The 17,111-nt window shown below is 43.1% G+C and overlaps 2 protein-coding genes across 2 annotated transcripts; both read right to left on the bottom strand.

The window, feature by feature from the left end:
- Nucleotides 1-1,271: 1,271 nt before the first annotated feature.
- fgf23 (fibroblast growth factor 23) lies at nucleotides 1,272-3,051 on the bottom strand. The gene is made up of 3 exons (XM_076722811.1): nucleotides 2,817-3,051; nucleotides 2,609-2,712; nucleotides 1,272-1,724 (listed from the first exon to the last, which is right to left on the bottom strand). Exons 1-3 carry the CDS (start codon nucleotides 3,049-3,051, stop codon nucleotides 1,272-1,274), a joined length of 792 nt encoding a protein of 263 aa, XP_076578926.1.
- Nucleotides 3,052-4,532: 1,481 nt separating this feature from the next.
- LOC143315275 (fibroblast growth factor 6-like) lies at nucleotides 4,533-13,162 on the bottom strand. Its single transcript, XM_076722886.1, has 3 exons — nucleotides 10,184-13,162; nucleotides 9,574-9,677; nucleotides 4,533-8,004 (listed from the first exon to the last, which is right to left on the bottom strand). Exons 1-3 carry the CDS (start codon nucleotides 10,524-10,526, stop codon nucleotides 7,828-7,830), a joined length of 624 nt encoding a protein of 207 aa, XP_076579001.1. The 5' UTR covers nucleotides 10,527-13,162; the 3' UTR covers nucleotides 4,533-7,827.
- Between the last annotated feature and the right edge of the window lie 3,949 nt (nucleotides 13,163-17,111).

The following is a 17,111-nucleotide window of genomic DNA, read 5'->3' as shown; positions in this document are numbered from 1 at the left end:
ACTCTTATATGTACATTTAACTGTAAAGCATCCTCATAAATACCATAAATAACCACAAAGGAATGGAATTAAATAAATAAATACTCTTTGGGACTGGTTTTCGTGTTTGCTGGTGGTGCCCAGCACCTGTAAAATCACATAACAAGAGTTCAGATTTGATTTCAAGGTTACTGTCTGTAAAGGTTGTTTACCCTGTAGTGATATTCCTTCAAGTCATGAACTGGATTGTACAAATACAGATACTTAAACACAACAAACATTGTAATTGTAGTAATCTGTGGTTTTGAGAAGTCTTTGAAATTGTGTTTTAGGTTCAAAATCTAACAATAAACAAACTTCAGTTCTTATATCCAACTCCGTAAACGTAGGACTTTAAAATATAGGCAAAACTTAACTCTACTAAATGCAACTCTTAAGTATATTCCTGTATATATTTTGGTTTAAAATCACGCCTGCCTAGTTTCACATCAGCAGACAGGGCCCTCAGTCCTCCAGAGGTAGGCCAAGTTAGGCTTCTGTCTTGAGATAATGTCACTTTGAAATGTGGATTTCTCAGACCAGCTGTAAAAAAACCCCATTGAGAAGAGACAGAACAAATTTTGACTGATTGTTAGTTTCAAGGCTTTGTTTGCCTTTCTTATTATTCCAGAAATTGATAAGCAATTGCATCCTCATTAAAATGAATCACATTGTCCTTCGGGGAAGCCAAACAGTTGTAATTCAATTAATTTCATTTCGCATCTAGGCTATAGCTCAATGTGGGAGAAGGCTAATAAATAAAGCTGATTATAATGGATGAAGATGAGAAACTCATCCTGCAACATAAAGATTTTTTTTTTAACCTGTGGTGAAATCCCTGTATCCACAAATCCTCCATTTCTCCTCAAACCTGCTTGTGGATGTGCAAAATATTACTTATGGATGAGATGAGTCCATACAAACACACATCTCTTATTGATTTTACTTCAATCTGCAGTGCAGCATCTCAAAGCAGGCGGAAAATGGAGTGTTAATACTTTAAATTGTGCAAAAGGGGCTGCAAGTCAAGTTGAATATTTTGTACAAAGAGTGTATAAACACAGATTTTCTGAATGAGTGATGAGTAAAAAGACATTATTTAGTGAAAAAAAGGAACAACCTGAATGCTCTCCTTTCAGTTTTTCAAAATAAAGTCTGTTGTTAGTGTTTTTTTCATCTCATATTACCATAAACTACAAGGTTAAACTTGGACTCACTCAGACTAATGTAAATATATCCAGCCACCACTAATTTCACCCCATGGTCCCGGTGCTTCGGGGGCTGGCCGGGTTGGACGAGTGCACGTTCCAGGGGTCGTGGGTGGACGGAGCCAGCGGCGTCTCCCGGGACACGTTGCGTCCATCGTCCCCGGCCTCCACCTCCACCTCCACCTCCAGTTCGGCGTCGTCCTCCGGCACGGCCCGAGAGTCCGAGCCCTCCTCGGTCTGACCCATGTAGAAGTTGTGCGGGTCGGAGGGATCCACCACCTGGTTCCTCTTCTCCCGGTGCAGCAGGAGGCGCTCCAGCGGCACCGTGTTCTTCTTGGGCAGGAAGAGGGAGGTCTGCGGCAGGTTCTGTCCCGCTGTGAACACCTGCCGGGAGCCTTCCAGGTTGAACAGGATGCCGGTCCGGCTGGAGTAGTACACGTCCCGGTTGTTCTCCAGAAGTCTGTGGTTGAACAGACAGTCGTCCCTGAGGCAGATGGGCTGAAAGAGGGAAGGAGAGCGGGAGAAAGTTAAACTACAGGAGGAATATGCAGTTGTTTTTTTTTTTTGTTTCCACAAGATAACAAAGTTTATTCCTATCCGTGTGCTCTTCTCTAAATAGGCTGCTGCACTGAATATGCCCGATTTAACTAAACATTATTACTATTAAAAAAAATGCTCCATCATCATTCAGATATAACTAAATCCGACGTTTTTTAGGCTTTCTGAAGAAAATTATTATCATTATTATTATTATTATTATCTGGCAAAAATAGAAATACACAGGAACATCGGACTTACAAACAATCGTGGTTGAGATCACTTCTTCAGATTTTTAGAGTAAATCAGTGTTCACTTCCTGGATATCAGTGATTTTCCTTATTCCGCCTTGATTCGGTACATTGTCTCTTTTAAAGAACTAGTCTACTGTTAACAAGTGAAGCCGCTTTGGAACAGTGAAATAACTTCGCCACTGTGAGAATCTTCTTAATATCAGTGATATCATAATCATTAAATCAAATTAATAAATCGACGTTTGACCAACATATTTGCGGTATTTTTTGTGCGTAAAAGTGCGTAAAAAGGTAGAAAGCGGTGTTAAAAAACTATGCGTAAAACCCCGCAGTATATGGATACAAAACTTAACTTTTGGGGGGATGGATCTGGATAAACGTTAGAAAATAATCCTAAAAAAATAGTCATATAAATGGATGTTAAGACATCCTGTAGTTGCAGTACGTTTGTGCGTAAAATGAAGTCCCATTCTAGAAAGCGTTGAAAACGAGGCGTATGGGTTAGTGGACGTGAAAATTGAAAGTTACGTGTAAGAAATCGATTGAATTAATAGTAACAATCAATCGAACTGAAGGTCAGTATTGGCTTACAGAGCTGAATGGGTTGCCCTCCAAATCCATACACAGGTAACGGCTGCTTTTGACGCCGAGGATGGCGATGCGCTCCCTTGTTTCGGATTTCAGTAAAATCACACCTGCGGGGAAGAAAAGATAAAGCGCGTGTTAAAGACAGACCTTCATAGAGCCACACTACAAAAAGAAAACTGAAGCTTTTGAAAAGGGAGAAAACATATCTTACTATATGAACTCCTGACTGTAGTTTTGCGCACGGTGCCATCTAATCTGATCTCCAAGTAGAAGTTGTTGAGGTCTGTGGATGTCTGCAGGTGAACATATCTCCTCGGGTTCCCCCAGTTGGATCCGACCAGCGGGGACGGGTTCGGGACCGTTTCCCCGAGATGAAATCCCTGGAGGACAGCGAGTAAGAGCGCAAGCACAGTGTCCCTCATCCCAAGTCTCCTGTTGACGTCCATCCTGGAGCAAACCGATGGTTTCCACTGCGAGCTGCTGCAAGGTTTCAGATGCTCTGTTGTCCCAAAGTTTGGAGACAGTTCCTATTTAAAGCCCCCCGAGTGCCACTCCTGCTCACATCCTTTGCGTAAAAAAAAGAAACTCGCCCCCAAAGCAGATGTGCGGGTTTGCTGCAGCGGAAGGGCCATTTCCACCTCTGTCTGTTTATCCCGATGCTCTTGGTCAGACAGGACTCTTATTTTTGGTGACACGTCTTGACTCATCCACCTTAAACATTATTCTAAGACCATTCCTAATGATCCAAAGCCCACTAGTTCAAGTTTTTGTTTGAGCTGGAAACATGATGAACTGGACAATATAGAAAGAAAAAGAAAGTGCTTAAAATCTGACTGGTGTTAAAAATGATTTGTTAATTAAATCAGGATAAATGACACAATTAGCTGGTTGGGAACTAGTTAAATTGACGCTTCCAATTCGTAAAAAACTCTGGAATTCTTGATCAAGGAACGACAGTAATTAATTAAGCATCATATTATATATTTTACAGCTTTGTTTAACCACTATGGATCGAAGCCGAAGTTCAGTTTGCTGCTTTTACGCACCGTCCAAACTGTCTCTCCATTTCACCAGCAGGGGGAGCCAGTCCCTCATTTAGCATAGATCTACTGGGAGACTCTGAGAGGTTTCATTGACTAGCTAAACTATTTTTGGATGCTGTAGTTTCAGCATAGGACGCATTAAACTGTACACCAGCCCAGAGAATACTCCTGAAAGTTGATCTTTTTAAGGGGATCCAAAAAAACTTTTTAACAGCGTTTCTTAAAAATAAACTCATTTTACTGTTAGGAATTAAACTGCTGATCCATCTCCAACAGTAGAAAATCAACATCATCCAGTACAGTTAAATATTAAAGGAGCTGATTTTACTCAGTTGTAAATGATTTTGAGGTTCTTGTACTCAAATGTAAAAGCATTGTACTTGTTACTTAACCACATTACCTGACGGCTAAACTTACTGTTTACTCTCGGACTAAGATTTAAATGAAGGAGTATATTATAACTTAAAAATACAACACATACTTAAAGATTAAATGTAGTGCTTTCCAACCTTTTTGGCTCATGACCCCTTATTTAAAGCAGTGTCTAGCTGGGGCCTCTTGTCGGGGCTCAGTCGTTCACCACTTTGTGAACATGTGATTGGATAAAGGATGTTGCTACATGGACTCAGGAACACTTTGTAAACAGTTCTTAGTAAATGACGGCATTCTGTTTGTGTTGATGTTTCACACAGCGGTGGGCTTGTAATACAACAGTCACAGGGGCCATTTTTCTGCAGAACAACTTTAAATGCTTTAAGTCCAGTTTACTGACAATTCTTTTACTTGAGTAAAGGGTCCGAGTACTTCTTCCACCACTGCTAAATACACAATCACATCAAAGGTCAACTGATCAAACAGAGAGAACGACACTGCATCAACCAGTTAAAAAAAAAAAAAAAACTTTTATTGTTATCTCAGGAATACAGTAGACTGCTGTGCACAGCACATACGTACAAAAATAAAAGGAAAAAACTTTAATATCCTTACTTAGCATTGTCTGTTTTCAGAAACAAATAACTGAAGTTTGTTTCGTCTTAATTTACAGTCATCAGCAAACCAAAACTAAGGCAGAGGGTGAGGTATATGAGAACAGACATGAGAGGAATAGAGTGGAGGCTCACTCAAAAAAAAAAAAAATAACATGAAGCACACACCCCTAATTAAGCTTGGGGCTCCGGCATGCTAATAGTACATTAAACATTATAAAAAAAAAATATTCCTCACCTTGAATTCATTTAAATTTGATCTATGTTAAGCTGTGGAAAGAAAAGAGACGACAGATAAATCTGAATAAAATTTTTTGGTCAAAGCTGAAAGGTGAGCTTTTTGTTTTCGACGCAGGCCTTCACTCTTTTGGGGATCCAGCTCTATTTCGTGACAGTAAGATGTGAGGAAACTCCCCCCTTTTACACTAGCTTATAATCGAGACGTTGTGAATAAGGTGCCGCGAGAGACGTCGCACATCTTGACTCGAGGCGGGCGCGAGAAGTGCTCGTCGCTGTGCATGCTCGAAGTTCACCTCCACGCCCTCCTCGGCTGAAAACGCTGAAACCGTGGATTCCGTTTGCTACTTCAGCCAAAAATGACAAATATTTTCTCCCTACAAGAAATATACATCAGTGGTATTTCATGCAGCCTCATCTACAGCAGCAACAAGTCTTTTTGCTTGAGCTAAGCTCCTGATAAATTTGCTCTCTCTGCTGTGGAGCATCTTGCAAAAAAAGAAAAGAAAAAGTCCTCGGAACAAAAAAGCGAGAGATTTAATTGTGAGAAAAACACTGTTATGAATCGGTCTGTGCGTCACGGACGGTTGAGCAGCAGCTGATACTGAGTCAGTATGTGGTGAAAGGTGTAGCAGCAGAGGACGCGTCCTGAGGGTGGCTGGGCTGCCGTCCTGCAGGACTGGAGTGCAGCAGGGGAGGTGAGGCTCTGCGTGACTCTGCTCCTCGCACACTGCATTAACTCTGCAGATGTCCCCTCCCCACATATATCCCAACACAAGCACTTGGAAAGGGGAGGGGACAGCATGTTGTGGAGCTGCATTTTAAAGAGGTGGAGCTCTAAATTCAGAAAAGGGAAGCAGGATTGTTTAAAAGATTGCCAGGCAGGGAACTGTGAGAGCTACCAGTGAGCTACTCCGACCCTCCACCCTGTCAATAAATAATGTGTTTAAGCACAAAATAAAGTGTGTCAAAAAGATGCTTCAAATTCCTATTTCATGGAAACAGTACGACCCATATAGCCGACCACCCTGGCCGCTGGGGTTGGGGCCAAGGCTGGTCCGTGACTCTGACCTTGAACTAAAAAAGGCTGAAAGGAGAGGAGGAAGCTCCTGGGTTACAGCTGGAATCCCAAGGTCCCTGCCTGCAGCGGGTGAGGGGACGGGAGGGAGGGGTAAGGGACGGGCAGAGGTGGGCGGTTGGGGGTGACAGTGCTCAGAGGGGACAGGGCGTTCAGGTATGTGGGAGGCTGCCTGTCATCCTGGCAGATCCACATTCCTGCAGGGGGATTGACGAACAACAAAGGCAGCGGGCCGGCTCCCTCGCATATGTCCTTCCTGGATTTAAATAGTCCTGCTTCCTCTCCAAACGGATGGAGGCTGACGGTGGAGCAAGATTCGGGTTTTCTGCTCAGCAGCTGCAGAAGCTAGATGCACGCTGTAAGCATGACAGCAATGAGTGTACAAAGCATGGTGCATCTTCAGCTGTGCAAACAAACTGATATATACATACCAATAATTACACAAATACACTCATATATGGAGAAAGTGCCATCTTCACACCCGTGTGTTACCCTTCAAATTGACAAAACCAAGCTAAAACCCAACAGAAATGATTTCTTACAGCGTGCATCCAGTCCACCAACTGAACAAATTGACTCATCAGTAATTAAAGTGAAAACTATCAGCCTCCAGCTCCAACACCTCGCTGCCACTGCAGTGCTGCTGCAGAGCTCACAGACAAGCGGGGAAAATGGCCCAGAGCTCGCAGACACTCCAGCTAACGCACAAAGATAAATCAAAAGAGACAAACTCGTGGGAACGATTCTTACCAAAAAAAAAAACAAAAAAACATTTAGGCACCACCATCGATGGCTCACTGTGCATCCTGAACTCTTTTTGCCTCGTTCAGGCAACTGCGACAAAGCAGCGTAAAAAAAGCTCCTGAATGCTTCTTTTACATTTGCGACTATTTACATGGTTTCTCGTTGGTTTGCACGGACAGTAGACATCATTTTCAGCAGCGGCTAAAGCTTTGCGGCTCAAAAACAGCGACCTGCTTTCACTGCAGGAGCTCTGTCCGAGACAATGTGCACGTATGTTTCTACTGCGCGCTCGCAGGTCTATCCGGTCAGCCCATTCTAGTGCAGACACAAGCCAGGTCCAAACGAAAGTCTTCTCCATGCTCGGATAGATAAGCATTCCACCCTGTTTATTCGCTGGCGATGCCACGCAGTCAAACTCATGGCCTCGCGCCAGCCTCCATGGCTGACCGCTCTCTGGTCTCAACCACAGATTGTATATTACTTAATCGATCTAATTACAGAAAAGAAAATAAACCAGAGATGGTCAAACCCCCCCTCCCTCTCTGAGGCCCTCTCCGGAGTGTCAGCCCTATTTCTGACTCCAGCGGGTGTCTCTTACATGCAAGTTTAAGGGGGCCACAAGTGGGAACACCAAGGCACCTTTAAATCGTGCAGCAAAGGTAGTGCATTTAAGTCCCCCCCACCGCCGGACATCGGCCATCGAGCGGGGAGCCGTCAAGCGCTCAAAGGTTTGAAAGAAAAGATAAACTTAGCAGATATTTGAGCAGAACTCCATGCATCCCTTAATCTAGTAAAGTGGTTCTTTGAGGTAATAAAAAGTATTCATTTCACTCTTTAAAAGCACAGGATACAGCTCATCCCCCATCTCAAAAAAGGAAGTGACACGTAGTTCAGTTACAGCAAGCACCAAGGTAAAGTGAGACAGGCAAAGGCTTCAGCTCTCCCCGTCCATAAAAACAATAAGCAGCACGGTACATATACAAAGATAGCTATCCAAATATACATATATATAAACAGAATAAATATTTGTGTTTTCTGTCGCAGTCCATCGGTGTGTATACCATGACTATGCATTTCTGTGTTACCTGGAAGAACATCCACATGTGCAAATTACTGAGTTATTGCCAGTTTCTCTCATAGCCGCGGGAGGAAGTGTGTGACGGTCATGGCGGTGGTGGCCTTGTTGCCTCTCTTTACGCGGCCATGCTTGCTGAGGGCGATATAGAAGCCCTTGTAAACAAAAGACTCATAGGCGTTGTAGTTGTTGGGCAGCAAAGACTCCTTGAACTTGCACTCATCCACGAAGACTCTCTAAAAATGCCAAAAAAAAGAGGGGGGAGGAGGGGTCGGTCAATCTCATGACACACACTGGGTGAACATCACAACATATGCATGGTTTCCACGTGACCTTTGCTTTGGCAGACAGCCTGCCTGCAAAGCATGCTTTGAGGGAAACTGGAGGAGGTGGCATGTTGTTGCAAAAGAAATGCTCCTTTCCAACGCAGACACCGGCCTCCTGCTTTTACTGCTGAGCTCACACAATATGCACAGAAATAAGCTCTATGATATGTCCATCATTAGGCAACAGGGAGGCATTTTGGCTGAGTAAATGTGCCTGAAAATGCATATTTCTAACCAGGTTTGGACAAAATAAATATCGTTTTATGTGCTTCATTACAACCATGAGGCTACAGCTGCATAATACTTTGATCTTTCTTTACATTTTTGGCAATAGGACACCAAAGCACTACTTTATATTGCTCAAAGTAAGACATTAAATGAACATTTTCTCTCTTTTTATTCTACAACTTTGTTGAAAAAAGCCTCACAATTGCAAAATTAGGATTTAAATTGGAAACTGTCTCGTCAAAGAGTAAGAAGAGCGTGAATCTGTGCAGGTAGATTTTAGTACTTATTGAGGTTACTTTCACCTGTAAGAGACACGCAGAGGTCTCTTTTGTTAATACAGTGAAACAGACTCATCCCACACTCTTATGACAAAGCAGGCCAGTTATTAACCATTAAACACTATATTAAGTACTGTATGCACTGTATACTGCATGTACAGTGTATACACTTTAAAACTATACTGTATAGAGTAAACCTCATTTTAGGAGATTCATGGTAAAAGACCCACTGACGGCCCCTGAATACAGACACACTGTAAATTTATGAATATGACACAGAAACGCAGCAAACAGCAGCTCATAACTGACCCACTTTTAAAAACAGGCCACAAGCTGAGACAAATGTTTGTCCCGTCACTGGTTTCAGTTGGAAATGTTCATTTTGACTGTTTACTTGCAGTTTATAATCTGTTTTGATGAACTTGGTGAGAAATACACAAAATGTAGAAATACACAGAATCCACTGGTGGACTCTAACACAGTACTTTATACTGTATTCCAGCACAATTTTGATGTATTTCACTTGATTATTTCCATTTTATGGTACTTTTTGTTGCTCTGCACCTCAGACGGCTCCACTGTTCATCTGAGTTACAAGTGACTTACATGAAAACCAATCACAATATTCAAATAATACATATTCATATGCGCTAAAAGGGGCCTCGCCACTGCATAGTGAGTACTTTTACTCTTTGTGGATTGTACTTTTGTACTTTTACTTGCAATGGAGTACTTTAACATTGTGGTACTGCGACTTCAACCTGAGTACAGGATGTGCGTATTTCTGACCCAGAGTAGATTTTGGCATTGAAGCGTTCAGCTGTGGGACTACATGGACCCCCGTTGTAACCCCCCCCCCCCCCCCCAATCATCAGAGCATATTAATAACACAACAGTGCTCATAAACCCACGGATGCAGCAGCTACATGAACTCATCTTACACTGAGCAGGATGTGCGTGTGCGTGTGCGTACCGTTCCGTATAACCTTCCCCTGCTGTTCATTGCGACAAACAGCTCGCTCCTCACTCCGAACATGCTGATCACTCCTCGGTCCACGGCGGAGATCTCCATCAGACCTAAAGGAAACACAGTGTTAGGAGAGCAGAGCCGGTGTGACGCTGCCGCTGGGGCCAAAGTCGAGTAAACTGGCCTCTGCAGCAGTGATGGGTGTAGCCCTGCAGGTGCACTGCGACTGGATGATGCTCTCTCTGCACAATTAGCGCTTTGGAATATTCACCTAATTGCAGTTTCGCTATCATGACGCCCTGTGTGTGTGTCTTAGAGCGCGCTGAGTGTGCGTGTGCGTGTGTCCGTGCTGCAGCGGGACGCAGGGTAAAAAATAAGTTCGCGTCTAAAGTGGGTCCAGGCATTCATGTCATGTTTTTGGCTTGGGGGGATATTTCGCGCTGCACGGATGTAAGGCTCAGCGCACTGTTTTTGCTCTCGGAAACTTCCAACCATGCCGACACCTCTTATTAAATATCATGCAAGACAAGTGAGCCGCTCTAACTTTTACACCGCCTGCGCGGCGCATTGGGTTACGCTCTTTTTCGGCTCCAGCGCTTCGCCGGATGCAACTCACTGTATTGGTTCTCATTGTGTACACCGCTTATCCTGCCATCCGGGAGCACCTGCAGGTGAAACCCAATGCCCACGTTGCAGTACAGTCGTCGCACTCTTTTGATGCCTTGCAAATAGTCACTCTCCCAGTTCAGCTCCGATTTCCCCCCGGTTATACCCAGGTAGGAGCGGGAGAAGAGGGTCTCCCACTTCTTTTCCAATAAAGTCGCATTAGTCCTGCTCGGAATCGGATAAGATGAAACGATCCCCAAGAGAGAAGTCCACAGTACAAAAACTGCTGGCAGCGTCCAGTACGTCCTGGCCCCGCTGGACATGCTGTAGAGGCACCTTTGCGCAATGGCCATCCAGTTTACCTTTGGGGCACGTGGTCAAAGTTACCTGCCCTAAAAATGCAACTCTTCTTATTTTTTGTCCTTTGGCATGGTGGTGGTAAAGGCTTATTTTGGGATCAAGGCAGATCAAGGCCCCATAGCCCGAGATCTGAGCAGGACGAGAGGGACAGAGCGCGTCGGAGCTTGAATTGGTGCCGGTGGCGATGATCATCTTTCGCCGCTCCGCGCCTCTTTACAGGCAACGCTGGCCGTGGAGGGGACACCACTCACCGCAAAACCAGCTCACCTTGCCCGACTCTCACATCCTAAAATGACATCACTGTGACTTCACCGCTGCACCCCCATCAAAAGTAGGAGATGGGAGGAGGAGGAGGAGGAGGAGGAGGAAGAGAGAGAGAGAGTTACAGGACCCCAGCAGAAGCAGCAGCAGTTCTGATAGGAATGATGGGGGGTGCTGCACCTTCACATCAGCCAAACAAGCCCGACAGAGTAAGAAGACGCATTTCCTGTGAAGCTTTTCACAATAAAGACACTTACAAAGCACGAGCAGTCGCAGAAAGGTTTGCTGAGTATGAAAATGACACGGATCATACGCCTCGACCTCCACAATCACCAAAACTCAACCCAACTGAGAACAGTTGGAGATTTGGACTGAATCGCTCATCATCAAAACACCAAAAGAAAACTGGTGCTCATGCCTCCAGTAAAGTTTACAGAGACTAAAGTCTTTGCCAAGAAGCACCAAGGCTGCACAGGCAGCTTTGTGATACCTTATCAAAGCACTTCATGTTGGTCTTTAGTTTGATGGATCACTGTATATTTAGAAGGAAAGTGAGTCATATGAATTCATTTAGCCTGAAATAATGAGGCCACAAAAACAGGAACAGTGGTTCTCGATGTGTCCCTGAGCCACTTAAATTATAATGAAACACAGATAAGTAGTGGAGAGCACACACCTTATAAACAGACACTAATAGTAAATACATAGACTGTATTCAAGGACAGGGGATGTGTCCTTGGACGCGTGTACATAAAGGTTTAGGCAAAGGGGATAAAAAAAAGTGACAGGAAATAAAAAACAAACAATGTTTGAGTTCAGAGCCTTCAAACCTCAACCCATCTCCAATACATACTAAACATAAGGACTATAGTATAGACTGCTGTCCATCATTTTAATTAAAGGTTGAGTAAACAAGGAGTGAAACAGCTAAGGAAAACACAAGGGCTACAACTTACTCTGAATATTAATCTTGTCAAGTTTTGGACTGCTGGTCTGGCAAAACAAGACATTTGAACATTTTTATATGGGCCTTTTATAGAGCTTTTTAACATTTACAGACGGTTTAATAAAATAACTGCACAGACAGTTTGTGAAAATAATCGTGAGATGCAGCCACAGGTAGACTGAGCCAGATCAAGACTTCGAAGACTGTATTCAAGAAGCGGAAATTACAAGAAATGCAATCTAATAATCTAATCAAGATCGATTATAATCTATGAAATAACGTAACATCTGATCTGAAAAGAAATTCTCCCCAAATTATGAATTTTAAGCTTTTATTTTGAAGGTAATCTAACCTATTTTTCCAGTCTTCCTCTGGCTAATTGTGGCTGACCTGATGCAGCTCTTCCTCACATGGGAGACCTGCAGGAGGGGAGGGTGTGTGTGTGTGTGTGTGTGTGTGTGTGTGTGTGTGTGTGTGTGGGAGACTTTCATTGGCATTGAGCAATCATGGGATGGATGGATGGATACTGTGTCCAGAACCCAAATCGGGACAGTGGTCATATGTCTTGGCAGCCTGCTGCCTTATTTAGAAGGAAGGTGTAAAAACAGTCACAGGCAGTCACAGGAGAGCAAATGGCAATCCTGTCTGACACTTCCTTAGCTGTTTGTTCAGGAAGTTTACATAACCAGATATTTTGCCTGGTCAGATTGCGCGTTATTATTGTAAGTAACACACTCTGCAACTAACAGAAAAATATAGCCTGCGTGAATCAAATACACGGCATTGTCTGGATGGTTGCAGGTCCAGAAATAAACCAGTAAAGGAAATGTGGAAAAGATCTGCAGCTGGTGATCATAATACGGCAAAAATCACCATGTCACTTCAGAAAAAACACCAATTTGTGCTTAATTTCTTAAAGTTATTATTCTACAATCTATATTTCCCTAGCAAATATTCTTGTCGGTCTAAAACATGGTTAAAATGTTGAGCAAATAAAAATAGTCTGAGCTGAGTGACTGGGTTCACTCTCCTTTTCATCCCTGTTTGCATCCCGTCCTTCAGGGTGCTGGTAGGAGATGAAGGCTCGGGGGAATTCCCAACGCGTCACAGAGCACCAGGCCCCGGGGCCCCAAGGTGCTCTCGGCTGCCAGGGAGCCTCAGGCCCACCTTAGCAACTGGAGAGGCCTTGTTGCTGATAAACAGCAGTGGCAAGACAACCCATAATGGAAAAACAACAAACAAACAAAACACGTGATATGATCTACGATGTGGATGTACCCAAAACTGCAACAGTCATTAAAAATACATTTTTAGCCGTAAGTACAAGTTCTGATATACTGTTTGCTGTCAACATTAGAGCACGGAAAAATGCATCTCTGCAGTTAATATATACAGAATGCATGCAGTGTAATAAGAGCAGGCCTTTCGTTCAATAGTAAGTATATATTCTGGTGATCCCCTGACTTTTTATGTAGCGCCACCATGAGGTTGACATTTGCAATTTTGAGTGAAATGACTCAAAAACTATTGGATGGATTGCAATGAAATGCTGCATAGACATACATGTTCCCCTCAAGAAGGATTGCAAATTAAGTGGTGACTTACATTTTCATCAAGCATCAGGTCAAAATTTCAATTTGTTAAAGTTTTTTGGTTTATGGACCCAGCGTGTACGAGTTGATACGGAGGTGGTCTGGGAGCTGGAAGAGTGCCAGACCACCTTCGTATCAACTCGTCCTGAGCTGTACTTTGTGTTGAGTGCTAACTGGTAAATGTTAGCCTGCTAGCATGCTAAGCTCAGACGTTAAACATTGACCACATTACAACTGCTTCTCACTGTCACTGTAAGCATGCTAGCATACTGGTGTTAGCATTTAGCTCAAAGCACTGCTGTGCCAAAGTACAGACTGACTGAGCCACAAGCATGGCTCTTAATTCTTAAACATCATCGATAGAATGAAGCAAAAGAGAAAACCAGGACCTTTTAATCCCACTGGAGCAGGTAGCCTGAGCCACACTGGATAGCAAATTAATGAGACAGCCTCTTGATTTGCTGTGTAAGCACATGACTATGCAATCCAAGGCAACCAACAGCCTGAACAGACAGAACTACTGCGTTATTGACAGAGTGTAACTTCAATCAATGGAGAGTGGGCACTTAATGAGACAGTGCGGAGCTGCTGAGATTAATTCAGCTAATACTTTTATACTGGCATGACGCTGAGGCTGCTTTTTGTAGTCATAACAAAATGCATAAATCAGAAGAAAATGCACTTTTGGCAGAACTGTGCAACATGAGACCACTTATCCTTAAAAATTAATTTACATATTAAATACACATTAAGTATACAGAGAGATGAGATTACTTTCATTCTTGATTAATTAGCCAATTATTTTCTGGATTGATTGGCCTGTGAAGTGAAGTCTTTATATGTCTTCTTTTATCCGACCAGCAGTACCAAACCCAAAGATATTCAATTTACTGTAATTTAAGATAAAAGAAAAACAATAAATTCCCACATTTGAGAAGTTGGAATTGAAAAATAACATAAAAGGTGACGCAGCAATTTAATATCGTCCTTCCATGGCACAAATTATGGCAAGACTAGTGAAAATGAAGCCGTAGAAGTCAAGATAAATTGATTTTAAGTGGCCTCGTATAGGTTAAAGCTTCAAAAACACTAGATCCTACATTTCCCATAAAGCAACTGAATAATGTCTGTCCTTACAACCTCCGTGCTTCCTAAACGCCCACTTCTTTCAAACGCCATACAACAATTTTTGATTATCCAAATAATCGCAGATGAATTCTCTGCTGATCAACTGATCAATGAATCGATTCATGATTGCAGTGCCAAACTGGAGCAGAGAATCAAGCTACAAGAACTGAAGAGCCTCAACAACTGCAACGGAGTCACAGTGGGGCAACAAGAGGACAGAGGGAGGTAGATGGAAACTTGCCTGCATAACACTCCAAATTGATTTTGCTCATAGACTCGCCTTGACTGAATACATTAGAGCCAAAGTAGAAGACCAGAAACTAGAGACTCAAGCAAGAGAAGTGTCCGCAGTTTACTATTGTCAGGTCAGCTGTCTTTGTTGCAATGATAGGATCTATTTCGTGTGCACACACACACACACACACACACACATCAATCAGTAAATGGACCAGGGGGAATAGCCATACAAACAGCTTTTGTGCATATTACCGAAGTGTCAGTAACTGGATACAGGAGGACGCAAAGCTCATTCAATTACTGTTTTATTAACGTGGGGTTTAAAAGACGATATTGAAACAACAGCTGGGGAGACCCAGAGATGGAGGGGGGATTTCTCTGGAATGACATCAGAATCGCTGGCATAGACGGGCAATAATACTCAGTCAAACTGCGTGTGCACAGACGACACACCGAGGCAGCACAGGCCTCCACATAAAGACGCAACTTTACGATTTTCAACTCACTGCAGTTAACAGAACATTTATATTATTCATAAACAATATTTACATGTAGAGATGCTCTTATCTAAGACGGGCCATTCATACATATGGGCTCAAACACTGCGACTGCGATAGGCTGCTGTTCATTGAAAATGGGATCCAAGGACAAGAAAGACCTGGATGACTGAGGGTCTTCACAGGCGTTGTCAATGGGACGTAGCATTGCAGCAAGCAAACCGGCTAAACATGCTAGCACAACTGAGGCTTAGTGGATAGTGATTAGGTTTGCAGGTTTTTTATTGTAAATGGATGAAAAGTCACCTGGATTCATCCTCTCGGAAACATGAACGCCTGTGCAAAATTTGGTGCCAATCCATGTTGTAGATGTTTAGATATTTCACTGGATGTGTGAAAACCTTGGCCTGCTGGTGGCACCACGGAAAAGTCCAGGGGAGCCACAAAGTGAGATTCATCCTCTGGGGACTATGAATATCTGTTGCAAATTTCACGCCAATCAAAGAAATAGCTGTTGAGACATTTCAGCCTGGACCAAAGTGGCGGACAGGCTGACGACAGGCCGACATTGACATCCATACAGCCAGCATGGCTAGCATGGCTAAAAATCCTCTTGTGTGCCAACAATACCTTAGCATGACGGGAGGTATTATATTCACTGCTGTTCGACGGCTGCGTGAGGCAACGCTGACGCTTCAGCAGACTCCAACTTAATCCGGATGCTCCATATTTCACATCACATTCATCCCCAACTCTGAGCCACTGAACAGCTATGAGATCCGCTGCTGAAGAAGAGGAAAACTTTAGATCATCAAGCAGATTGCGGCGCTGTGGTGATCGATCAAATTGGATTTCAATCCACGGCAGCCAGGGTTTGTAAAATAGTAACGGTTACCTTAGGGTTCAGATTTTTGCTGAGCCACCTTATGTATAATTCAACAACCCAAAACTGCACTGGGTTATGCTCTTTTCCTCTGCAGCTTTGCAAAATGTGTGACACAGGGAGCAGCAGCGAATCCACTGGGAGCATGAAACTAACTGACGTGCCTTGTTAGTAGAACATACGCAGAAGCCGAAATATATTATGAGATCTGTTCTGCTTCTGTCATTATGATCGTGACAAGCTGTGTGCTGCACAGAGAAGACAAAGAGTACCCTGTCAGAAGGGAGTGTTCCAAGTAAAAATATCTTTTCAAGGGTAAAGCTTGTGCACCTTGCAGAGAAAGATGTGTCTGCAGCTATATATGGCGTAGAGTGACTAAGGGGAAAAGAAGCAAGGCAGGGGTGACTTTTACGCTAATTACAAATCCCAACCAATGACACAGCAATTTTTATGCTCATGTCAGTAAAGATCTACAGTACATTCTAAGGAAAAGACCCATCTGTTAGGAGATTGCTTGGATGACTATCAGCACGCCATCTGAAGCAGTTAGAGCGAATACCATCTATAAATGTGCACAGCAGCAGCAACCAGAGAGACAAACAGTTACGGCATGGTTGCAAAGTCACAACCGCATGCATCGTGACATTTGGCTCACAAAGGTCATGTGACTGCACGACGTGGAACATACTTTTCATGGATGGAAAAAATAATCAGCCACTGCTTTTTAATGATCAGTTAAATAACTTAATCAAGCAGAAATGCAAATTTTTCACTGCCATTGCAAATGTTAGCATTTGACAGTTTTGCATTGTGATAGTGAACTGATTAAGTTAGGTTTTGGACTGTTGGGCAATTAAAATAAGACATTTCTTGACCCATATTAATTGATTAATTGAAGTATTTAGCTAACATAATGATAATGAAAAGAATTTTTAGAGTTTCATAGAACAAAAACTTGTTGTCAAACATCAAACTTCAAGTAGACAGTGTGTTTTTTCTGCAGGCCATTTTGGTTGCAGAGTTAAACTTTACAA

This window comes from Chaetodon auriga, chromosome 22 (genome assembly GCF_051107435.1).
Source record: "Chaetodon auriga isolate fChaAug3 chromosome 22, fChaAug3.hap1, whole genome shotgun sequence".
NCBI lineage: Eukaryota > Metazoa > Chordata > Actinopteri > Chaetodontiformes > Chaetodontidae > Chaetodon > Chaetodon auriga.
Note: the sequence above shows the minus strand (reverse complement) of the source record. Positions and strands in the feature narration are given on the sequence as shown.

Bases quoted from the DNA above. Each gene is read 5' to 3' on its own strand.
- fgf23 (XM_076722811.1), bottom strand. From the start codon at position 3,051: ATGGACGTCAACAGGAGACTTGGGATGAGGGACACTGTGCTTGCGCTC. The intron at 2,713-2,816 runs GTAAGATATGTT...TCTTCCCCGCAG, and splicing joins TACAGTCAGGAGTTCATATA to GTGTGATTTTACTGAAATCC. The intron at 1,725-2,608 runs GTAAGCCAATAC...TCCCTCTTTCAG, and splicing joins AGGGCAACCCATTCAGCTCT to CCCATCTGCCTCAGGGACGA.
- LOC143315275 (XM_076722886.1), bottom strand. From the start codon at position 10,526: ATGGCCATTGCGCAAAGGTGCCTCTACAGCATGTCCAGCGGGGCCAGG. The intron at 9,678-10,183 runs GTGAGTTGCATC...TGTTTCCTTTAG, and splicing joins ACACAATGAGAACCAATACA to GTCTGATGGAGATCTCCGCC. The intron at 8,005-9,573 runs GTACGCACACGC...TGGCATTTTTAG, and splicing joins GGGGAAGGTTATACGGAACG to AGAGTCTTCGTGGATGAGTG.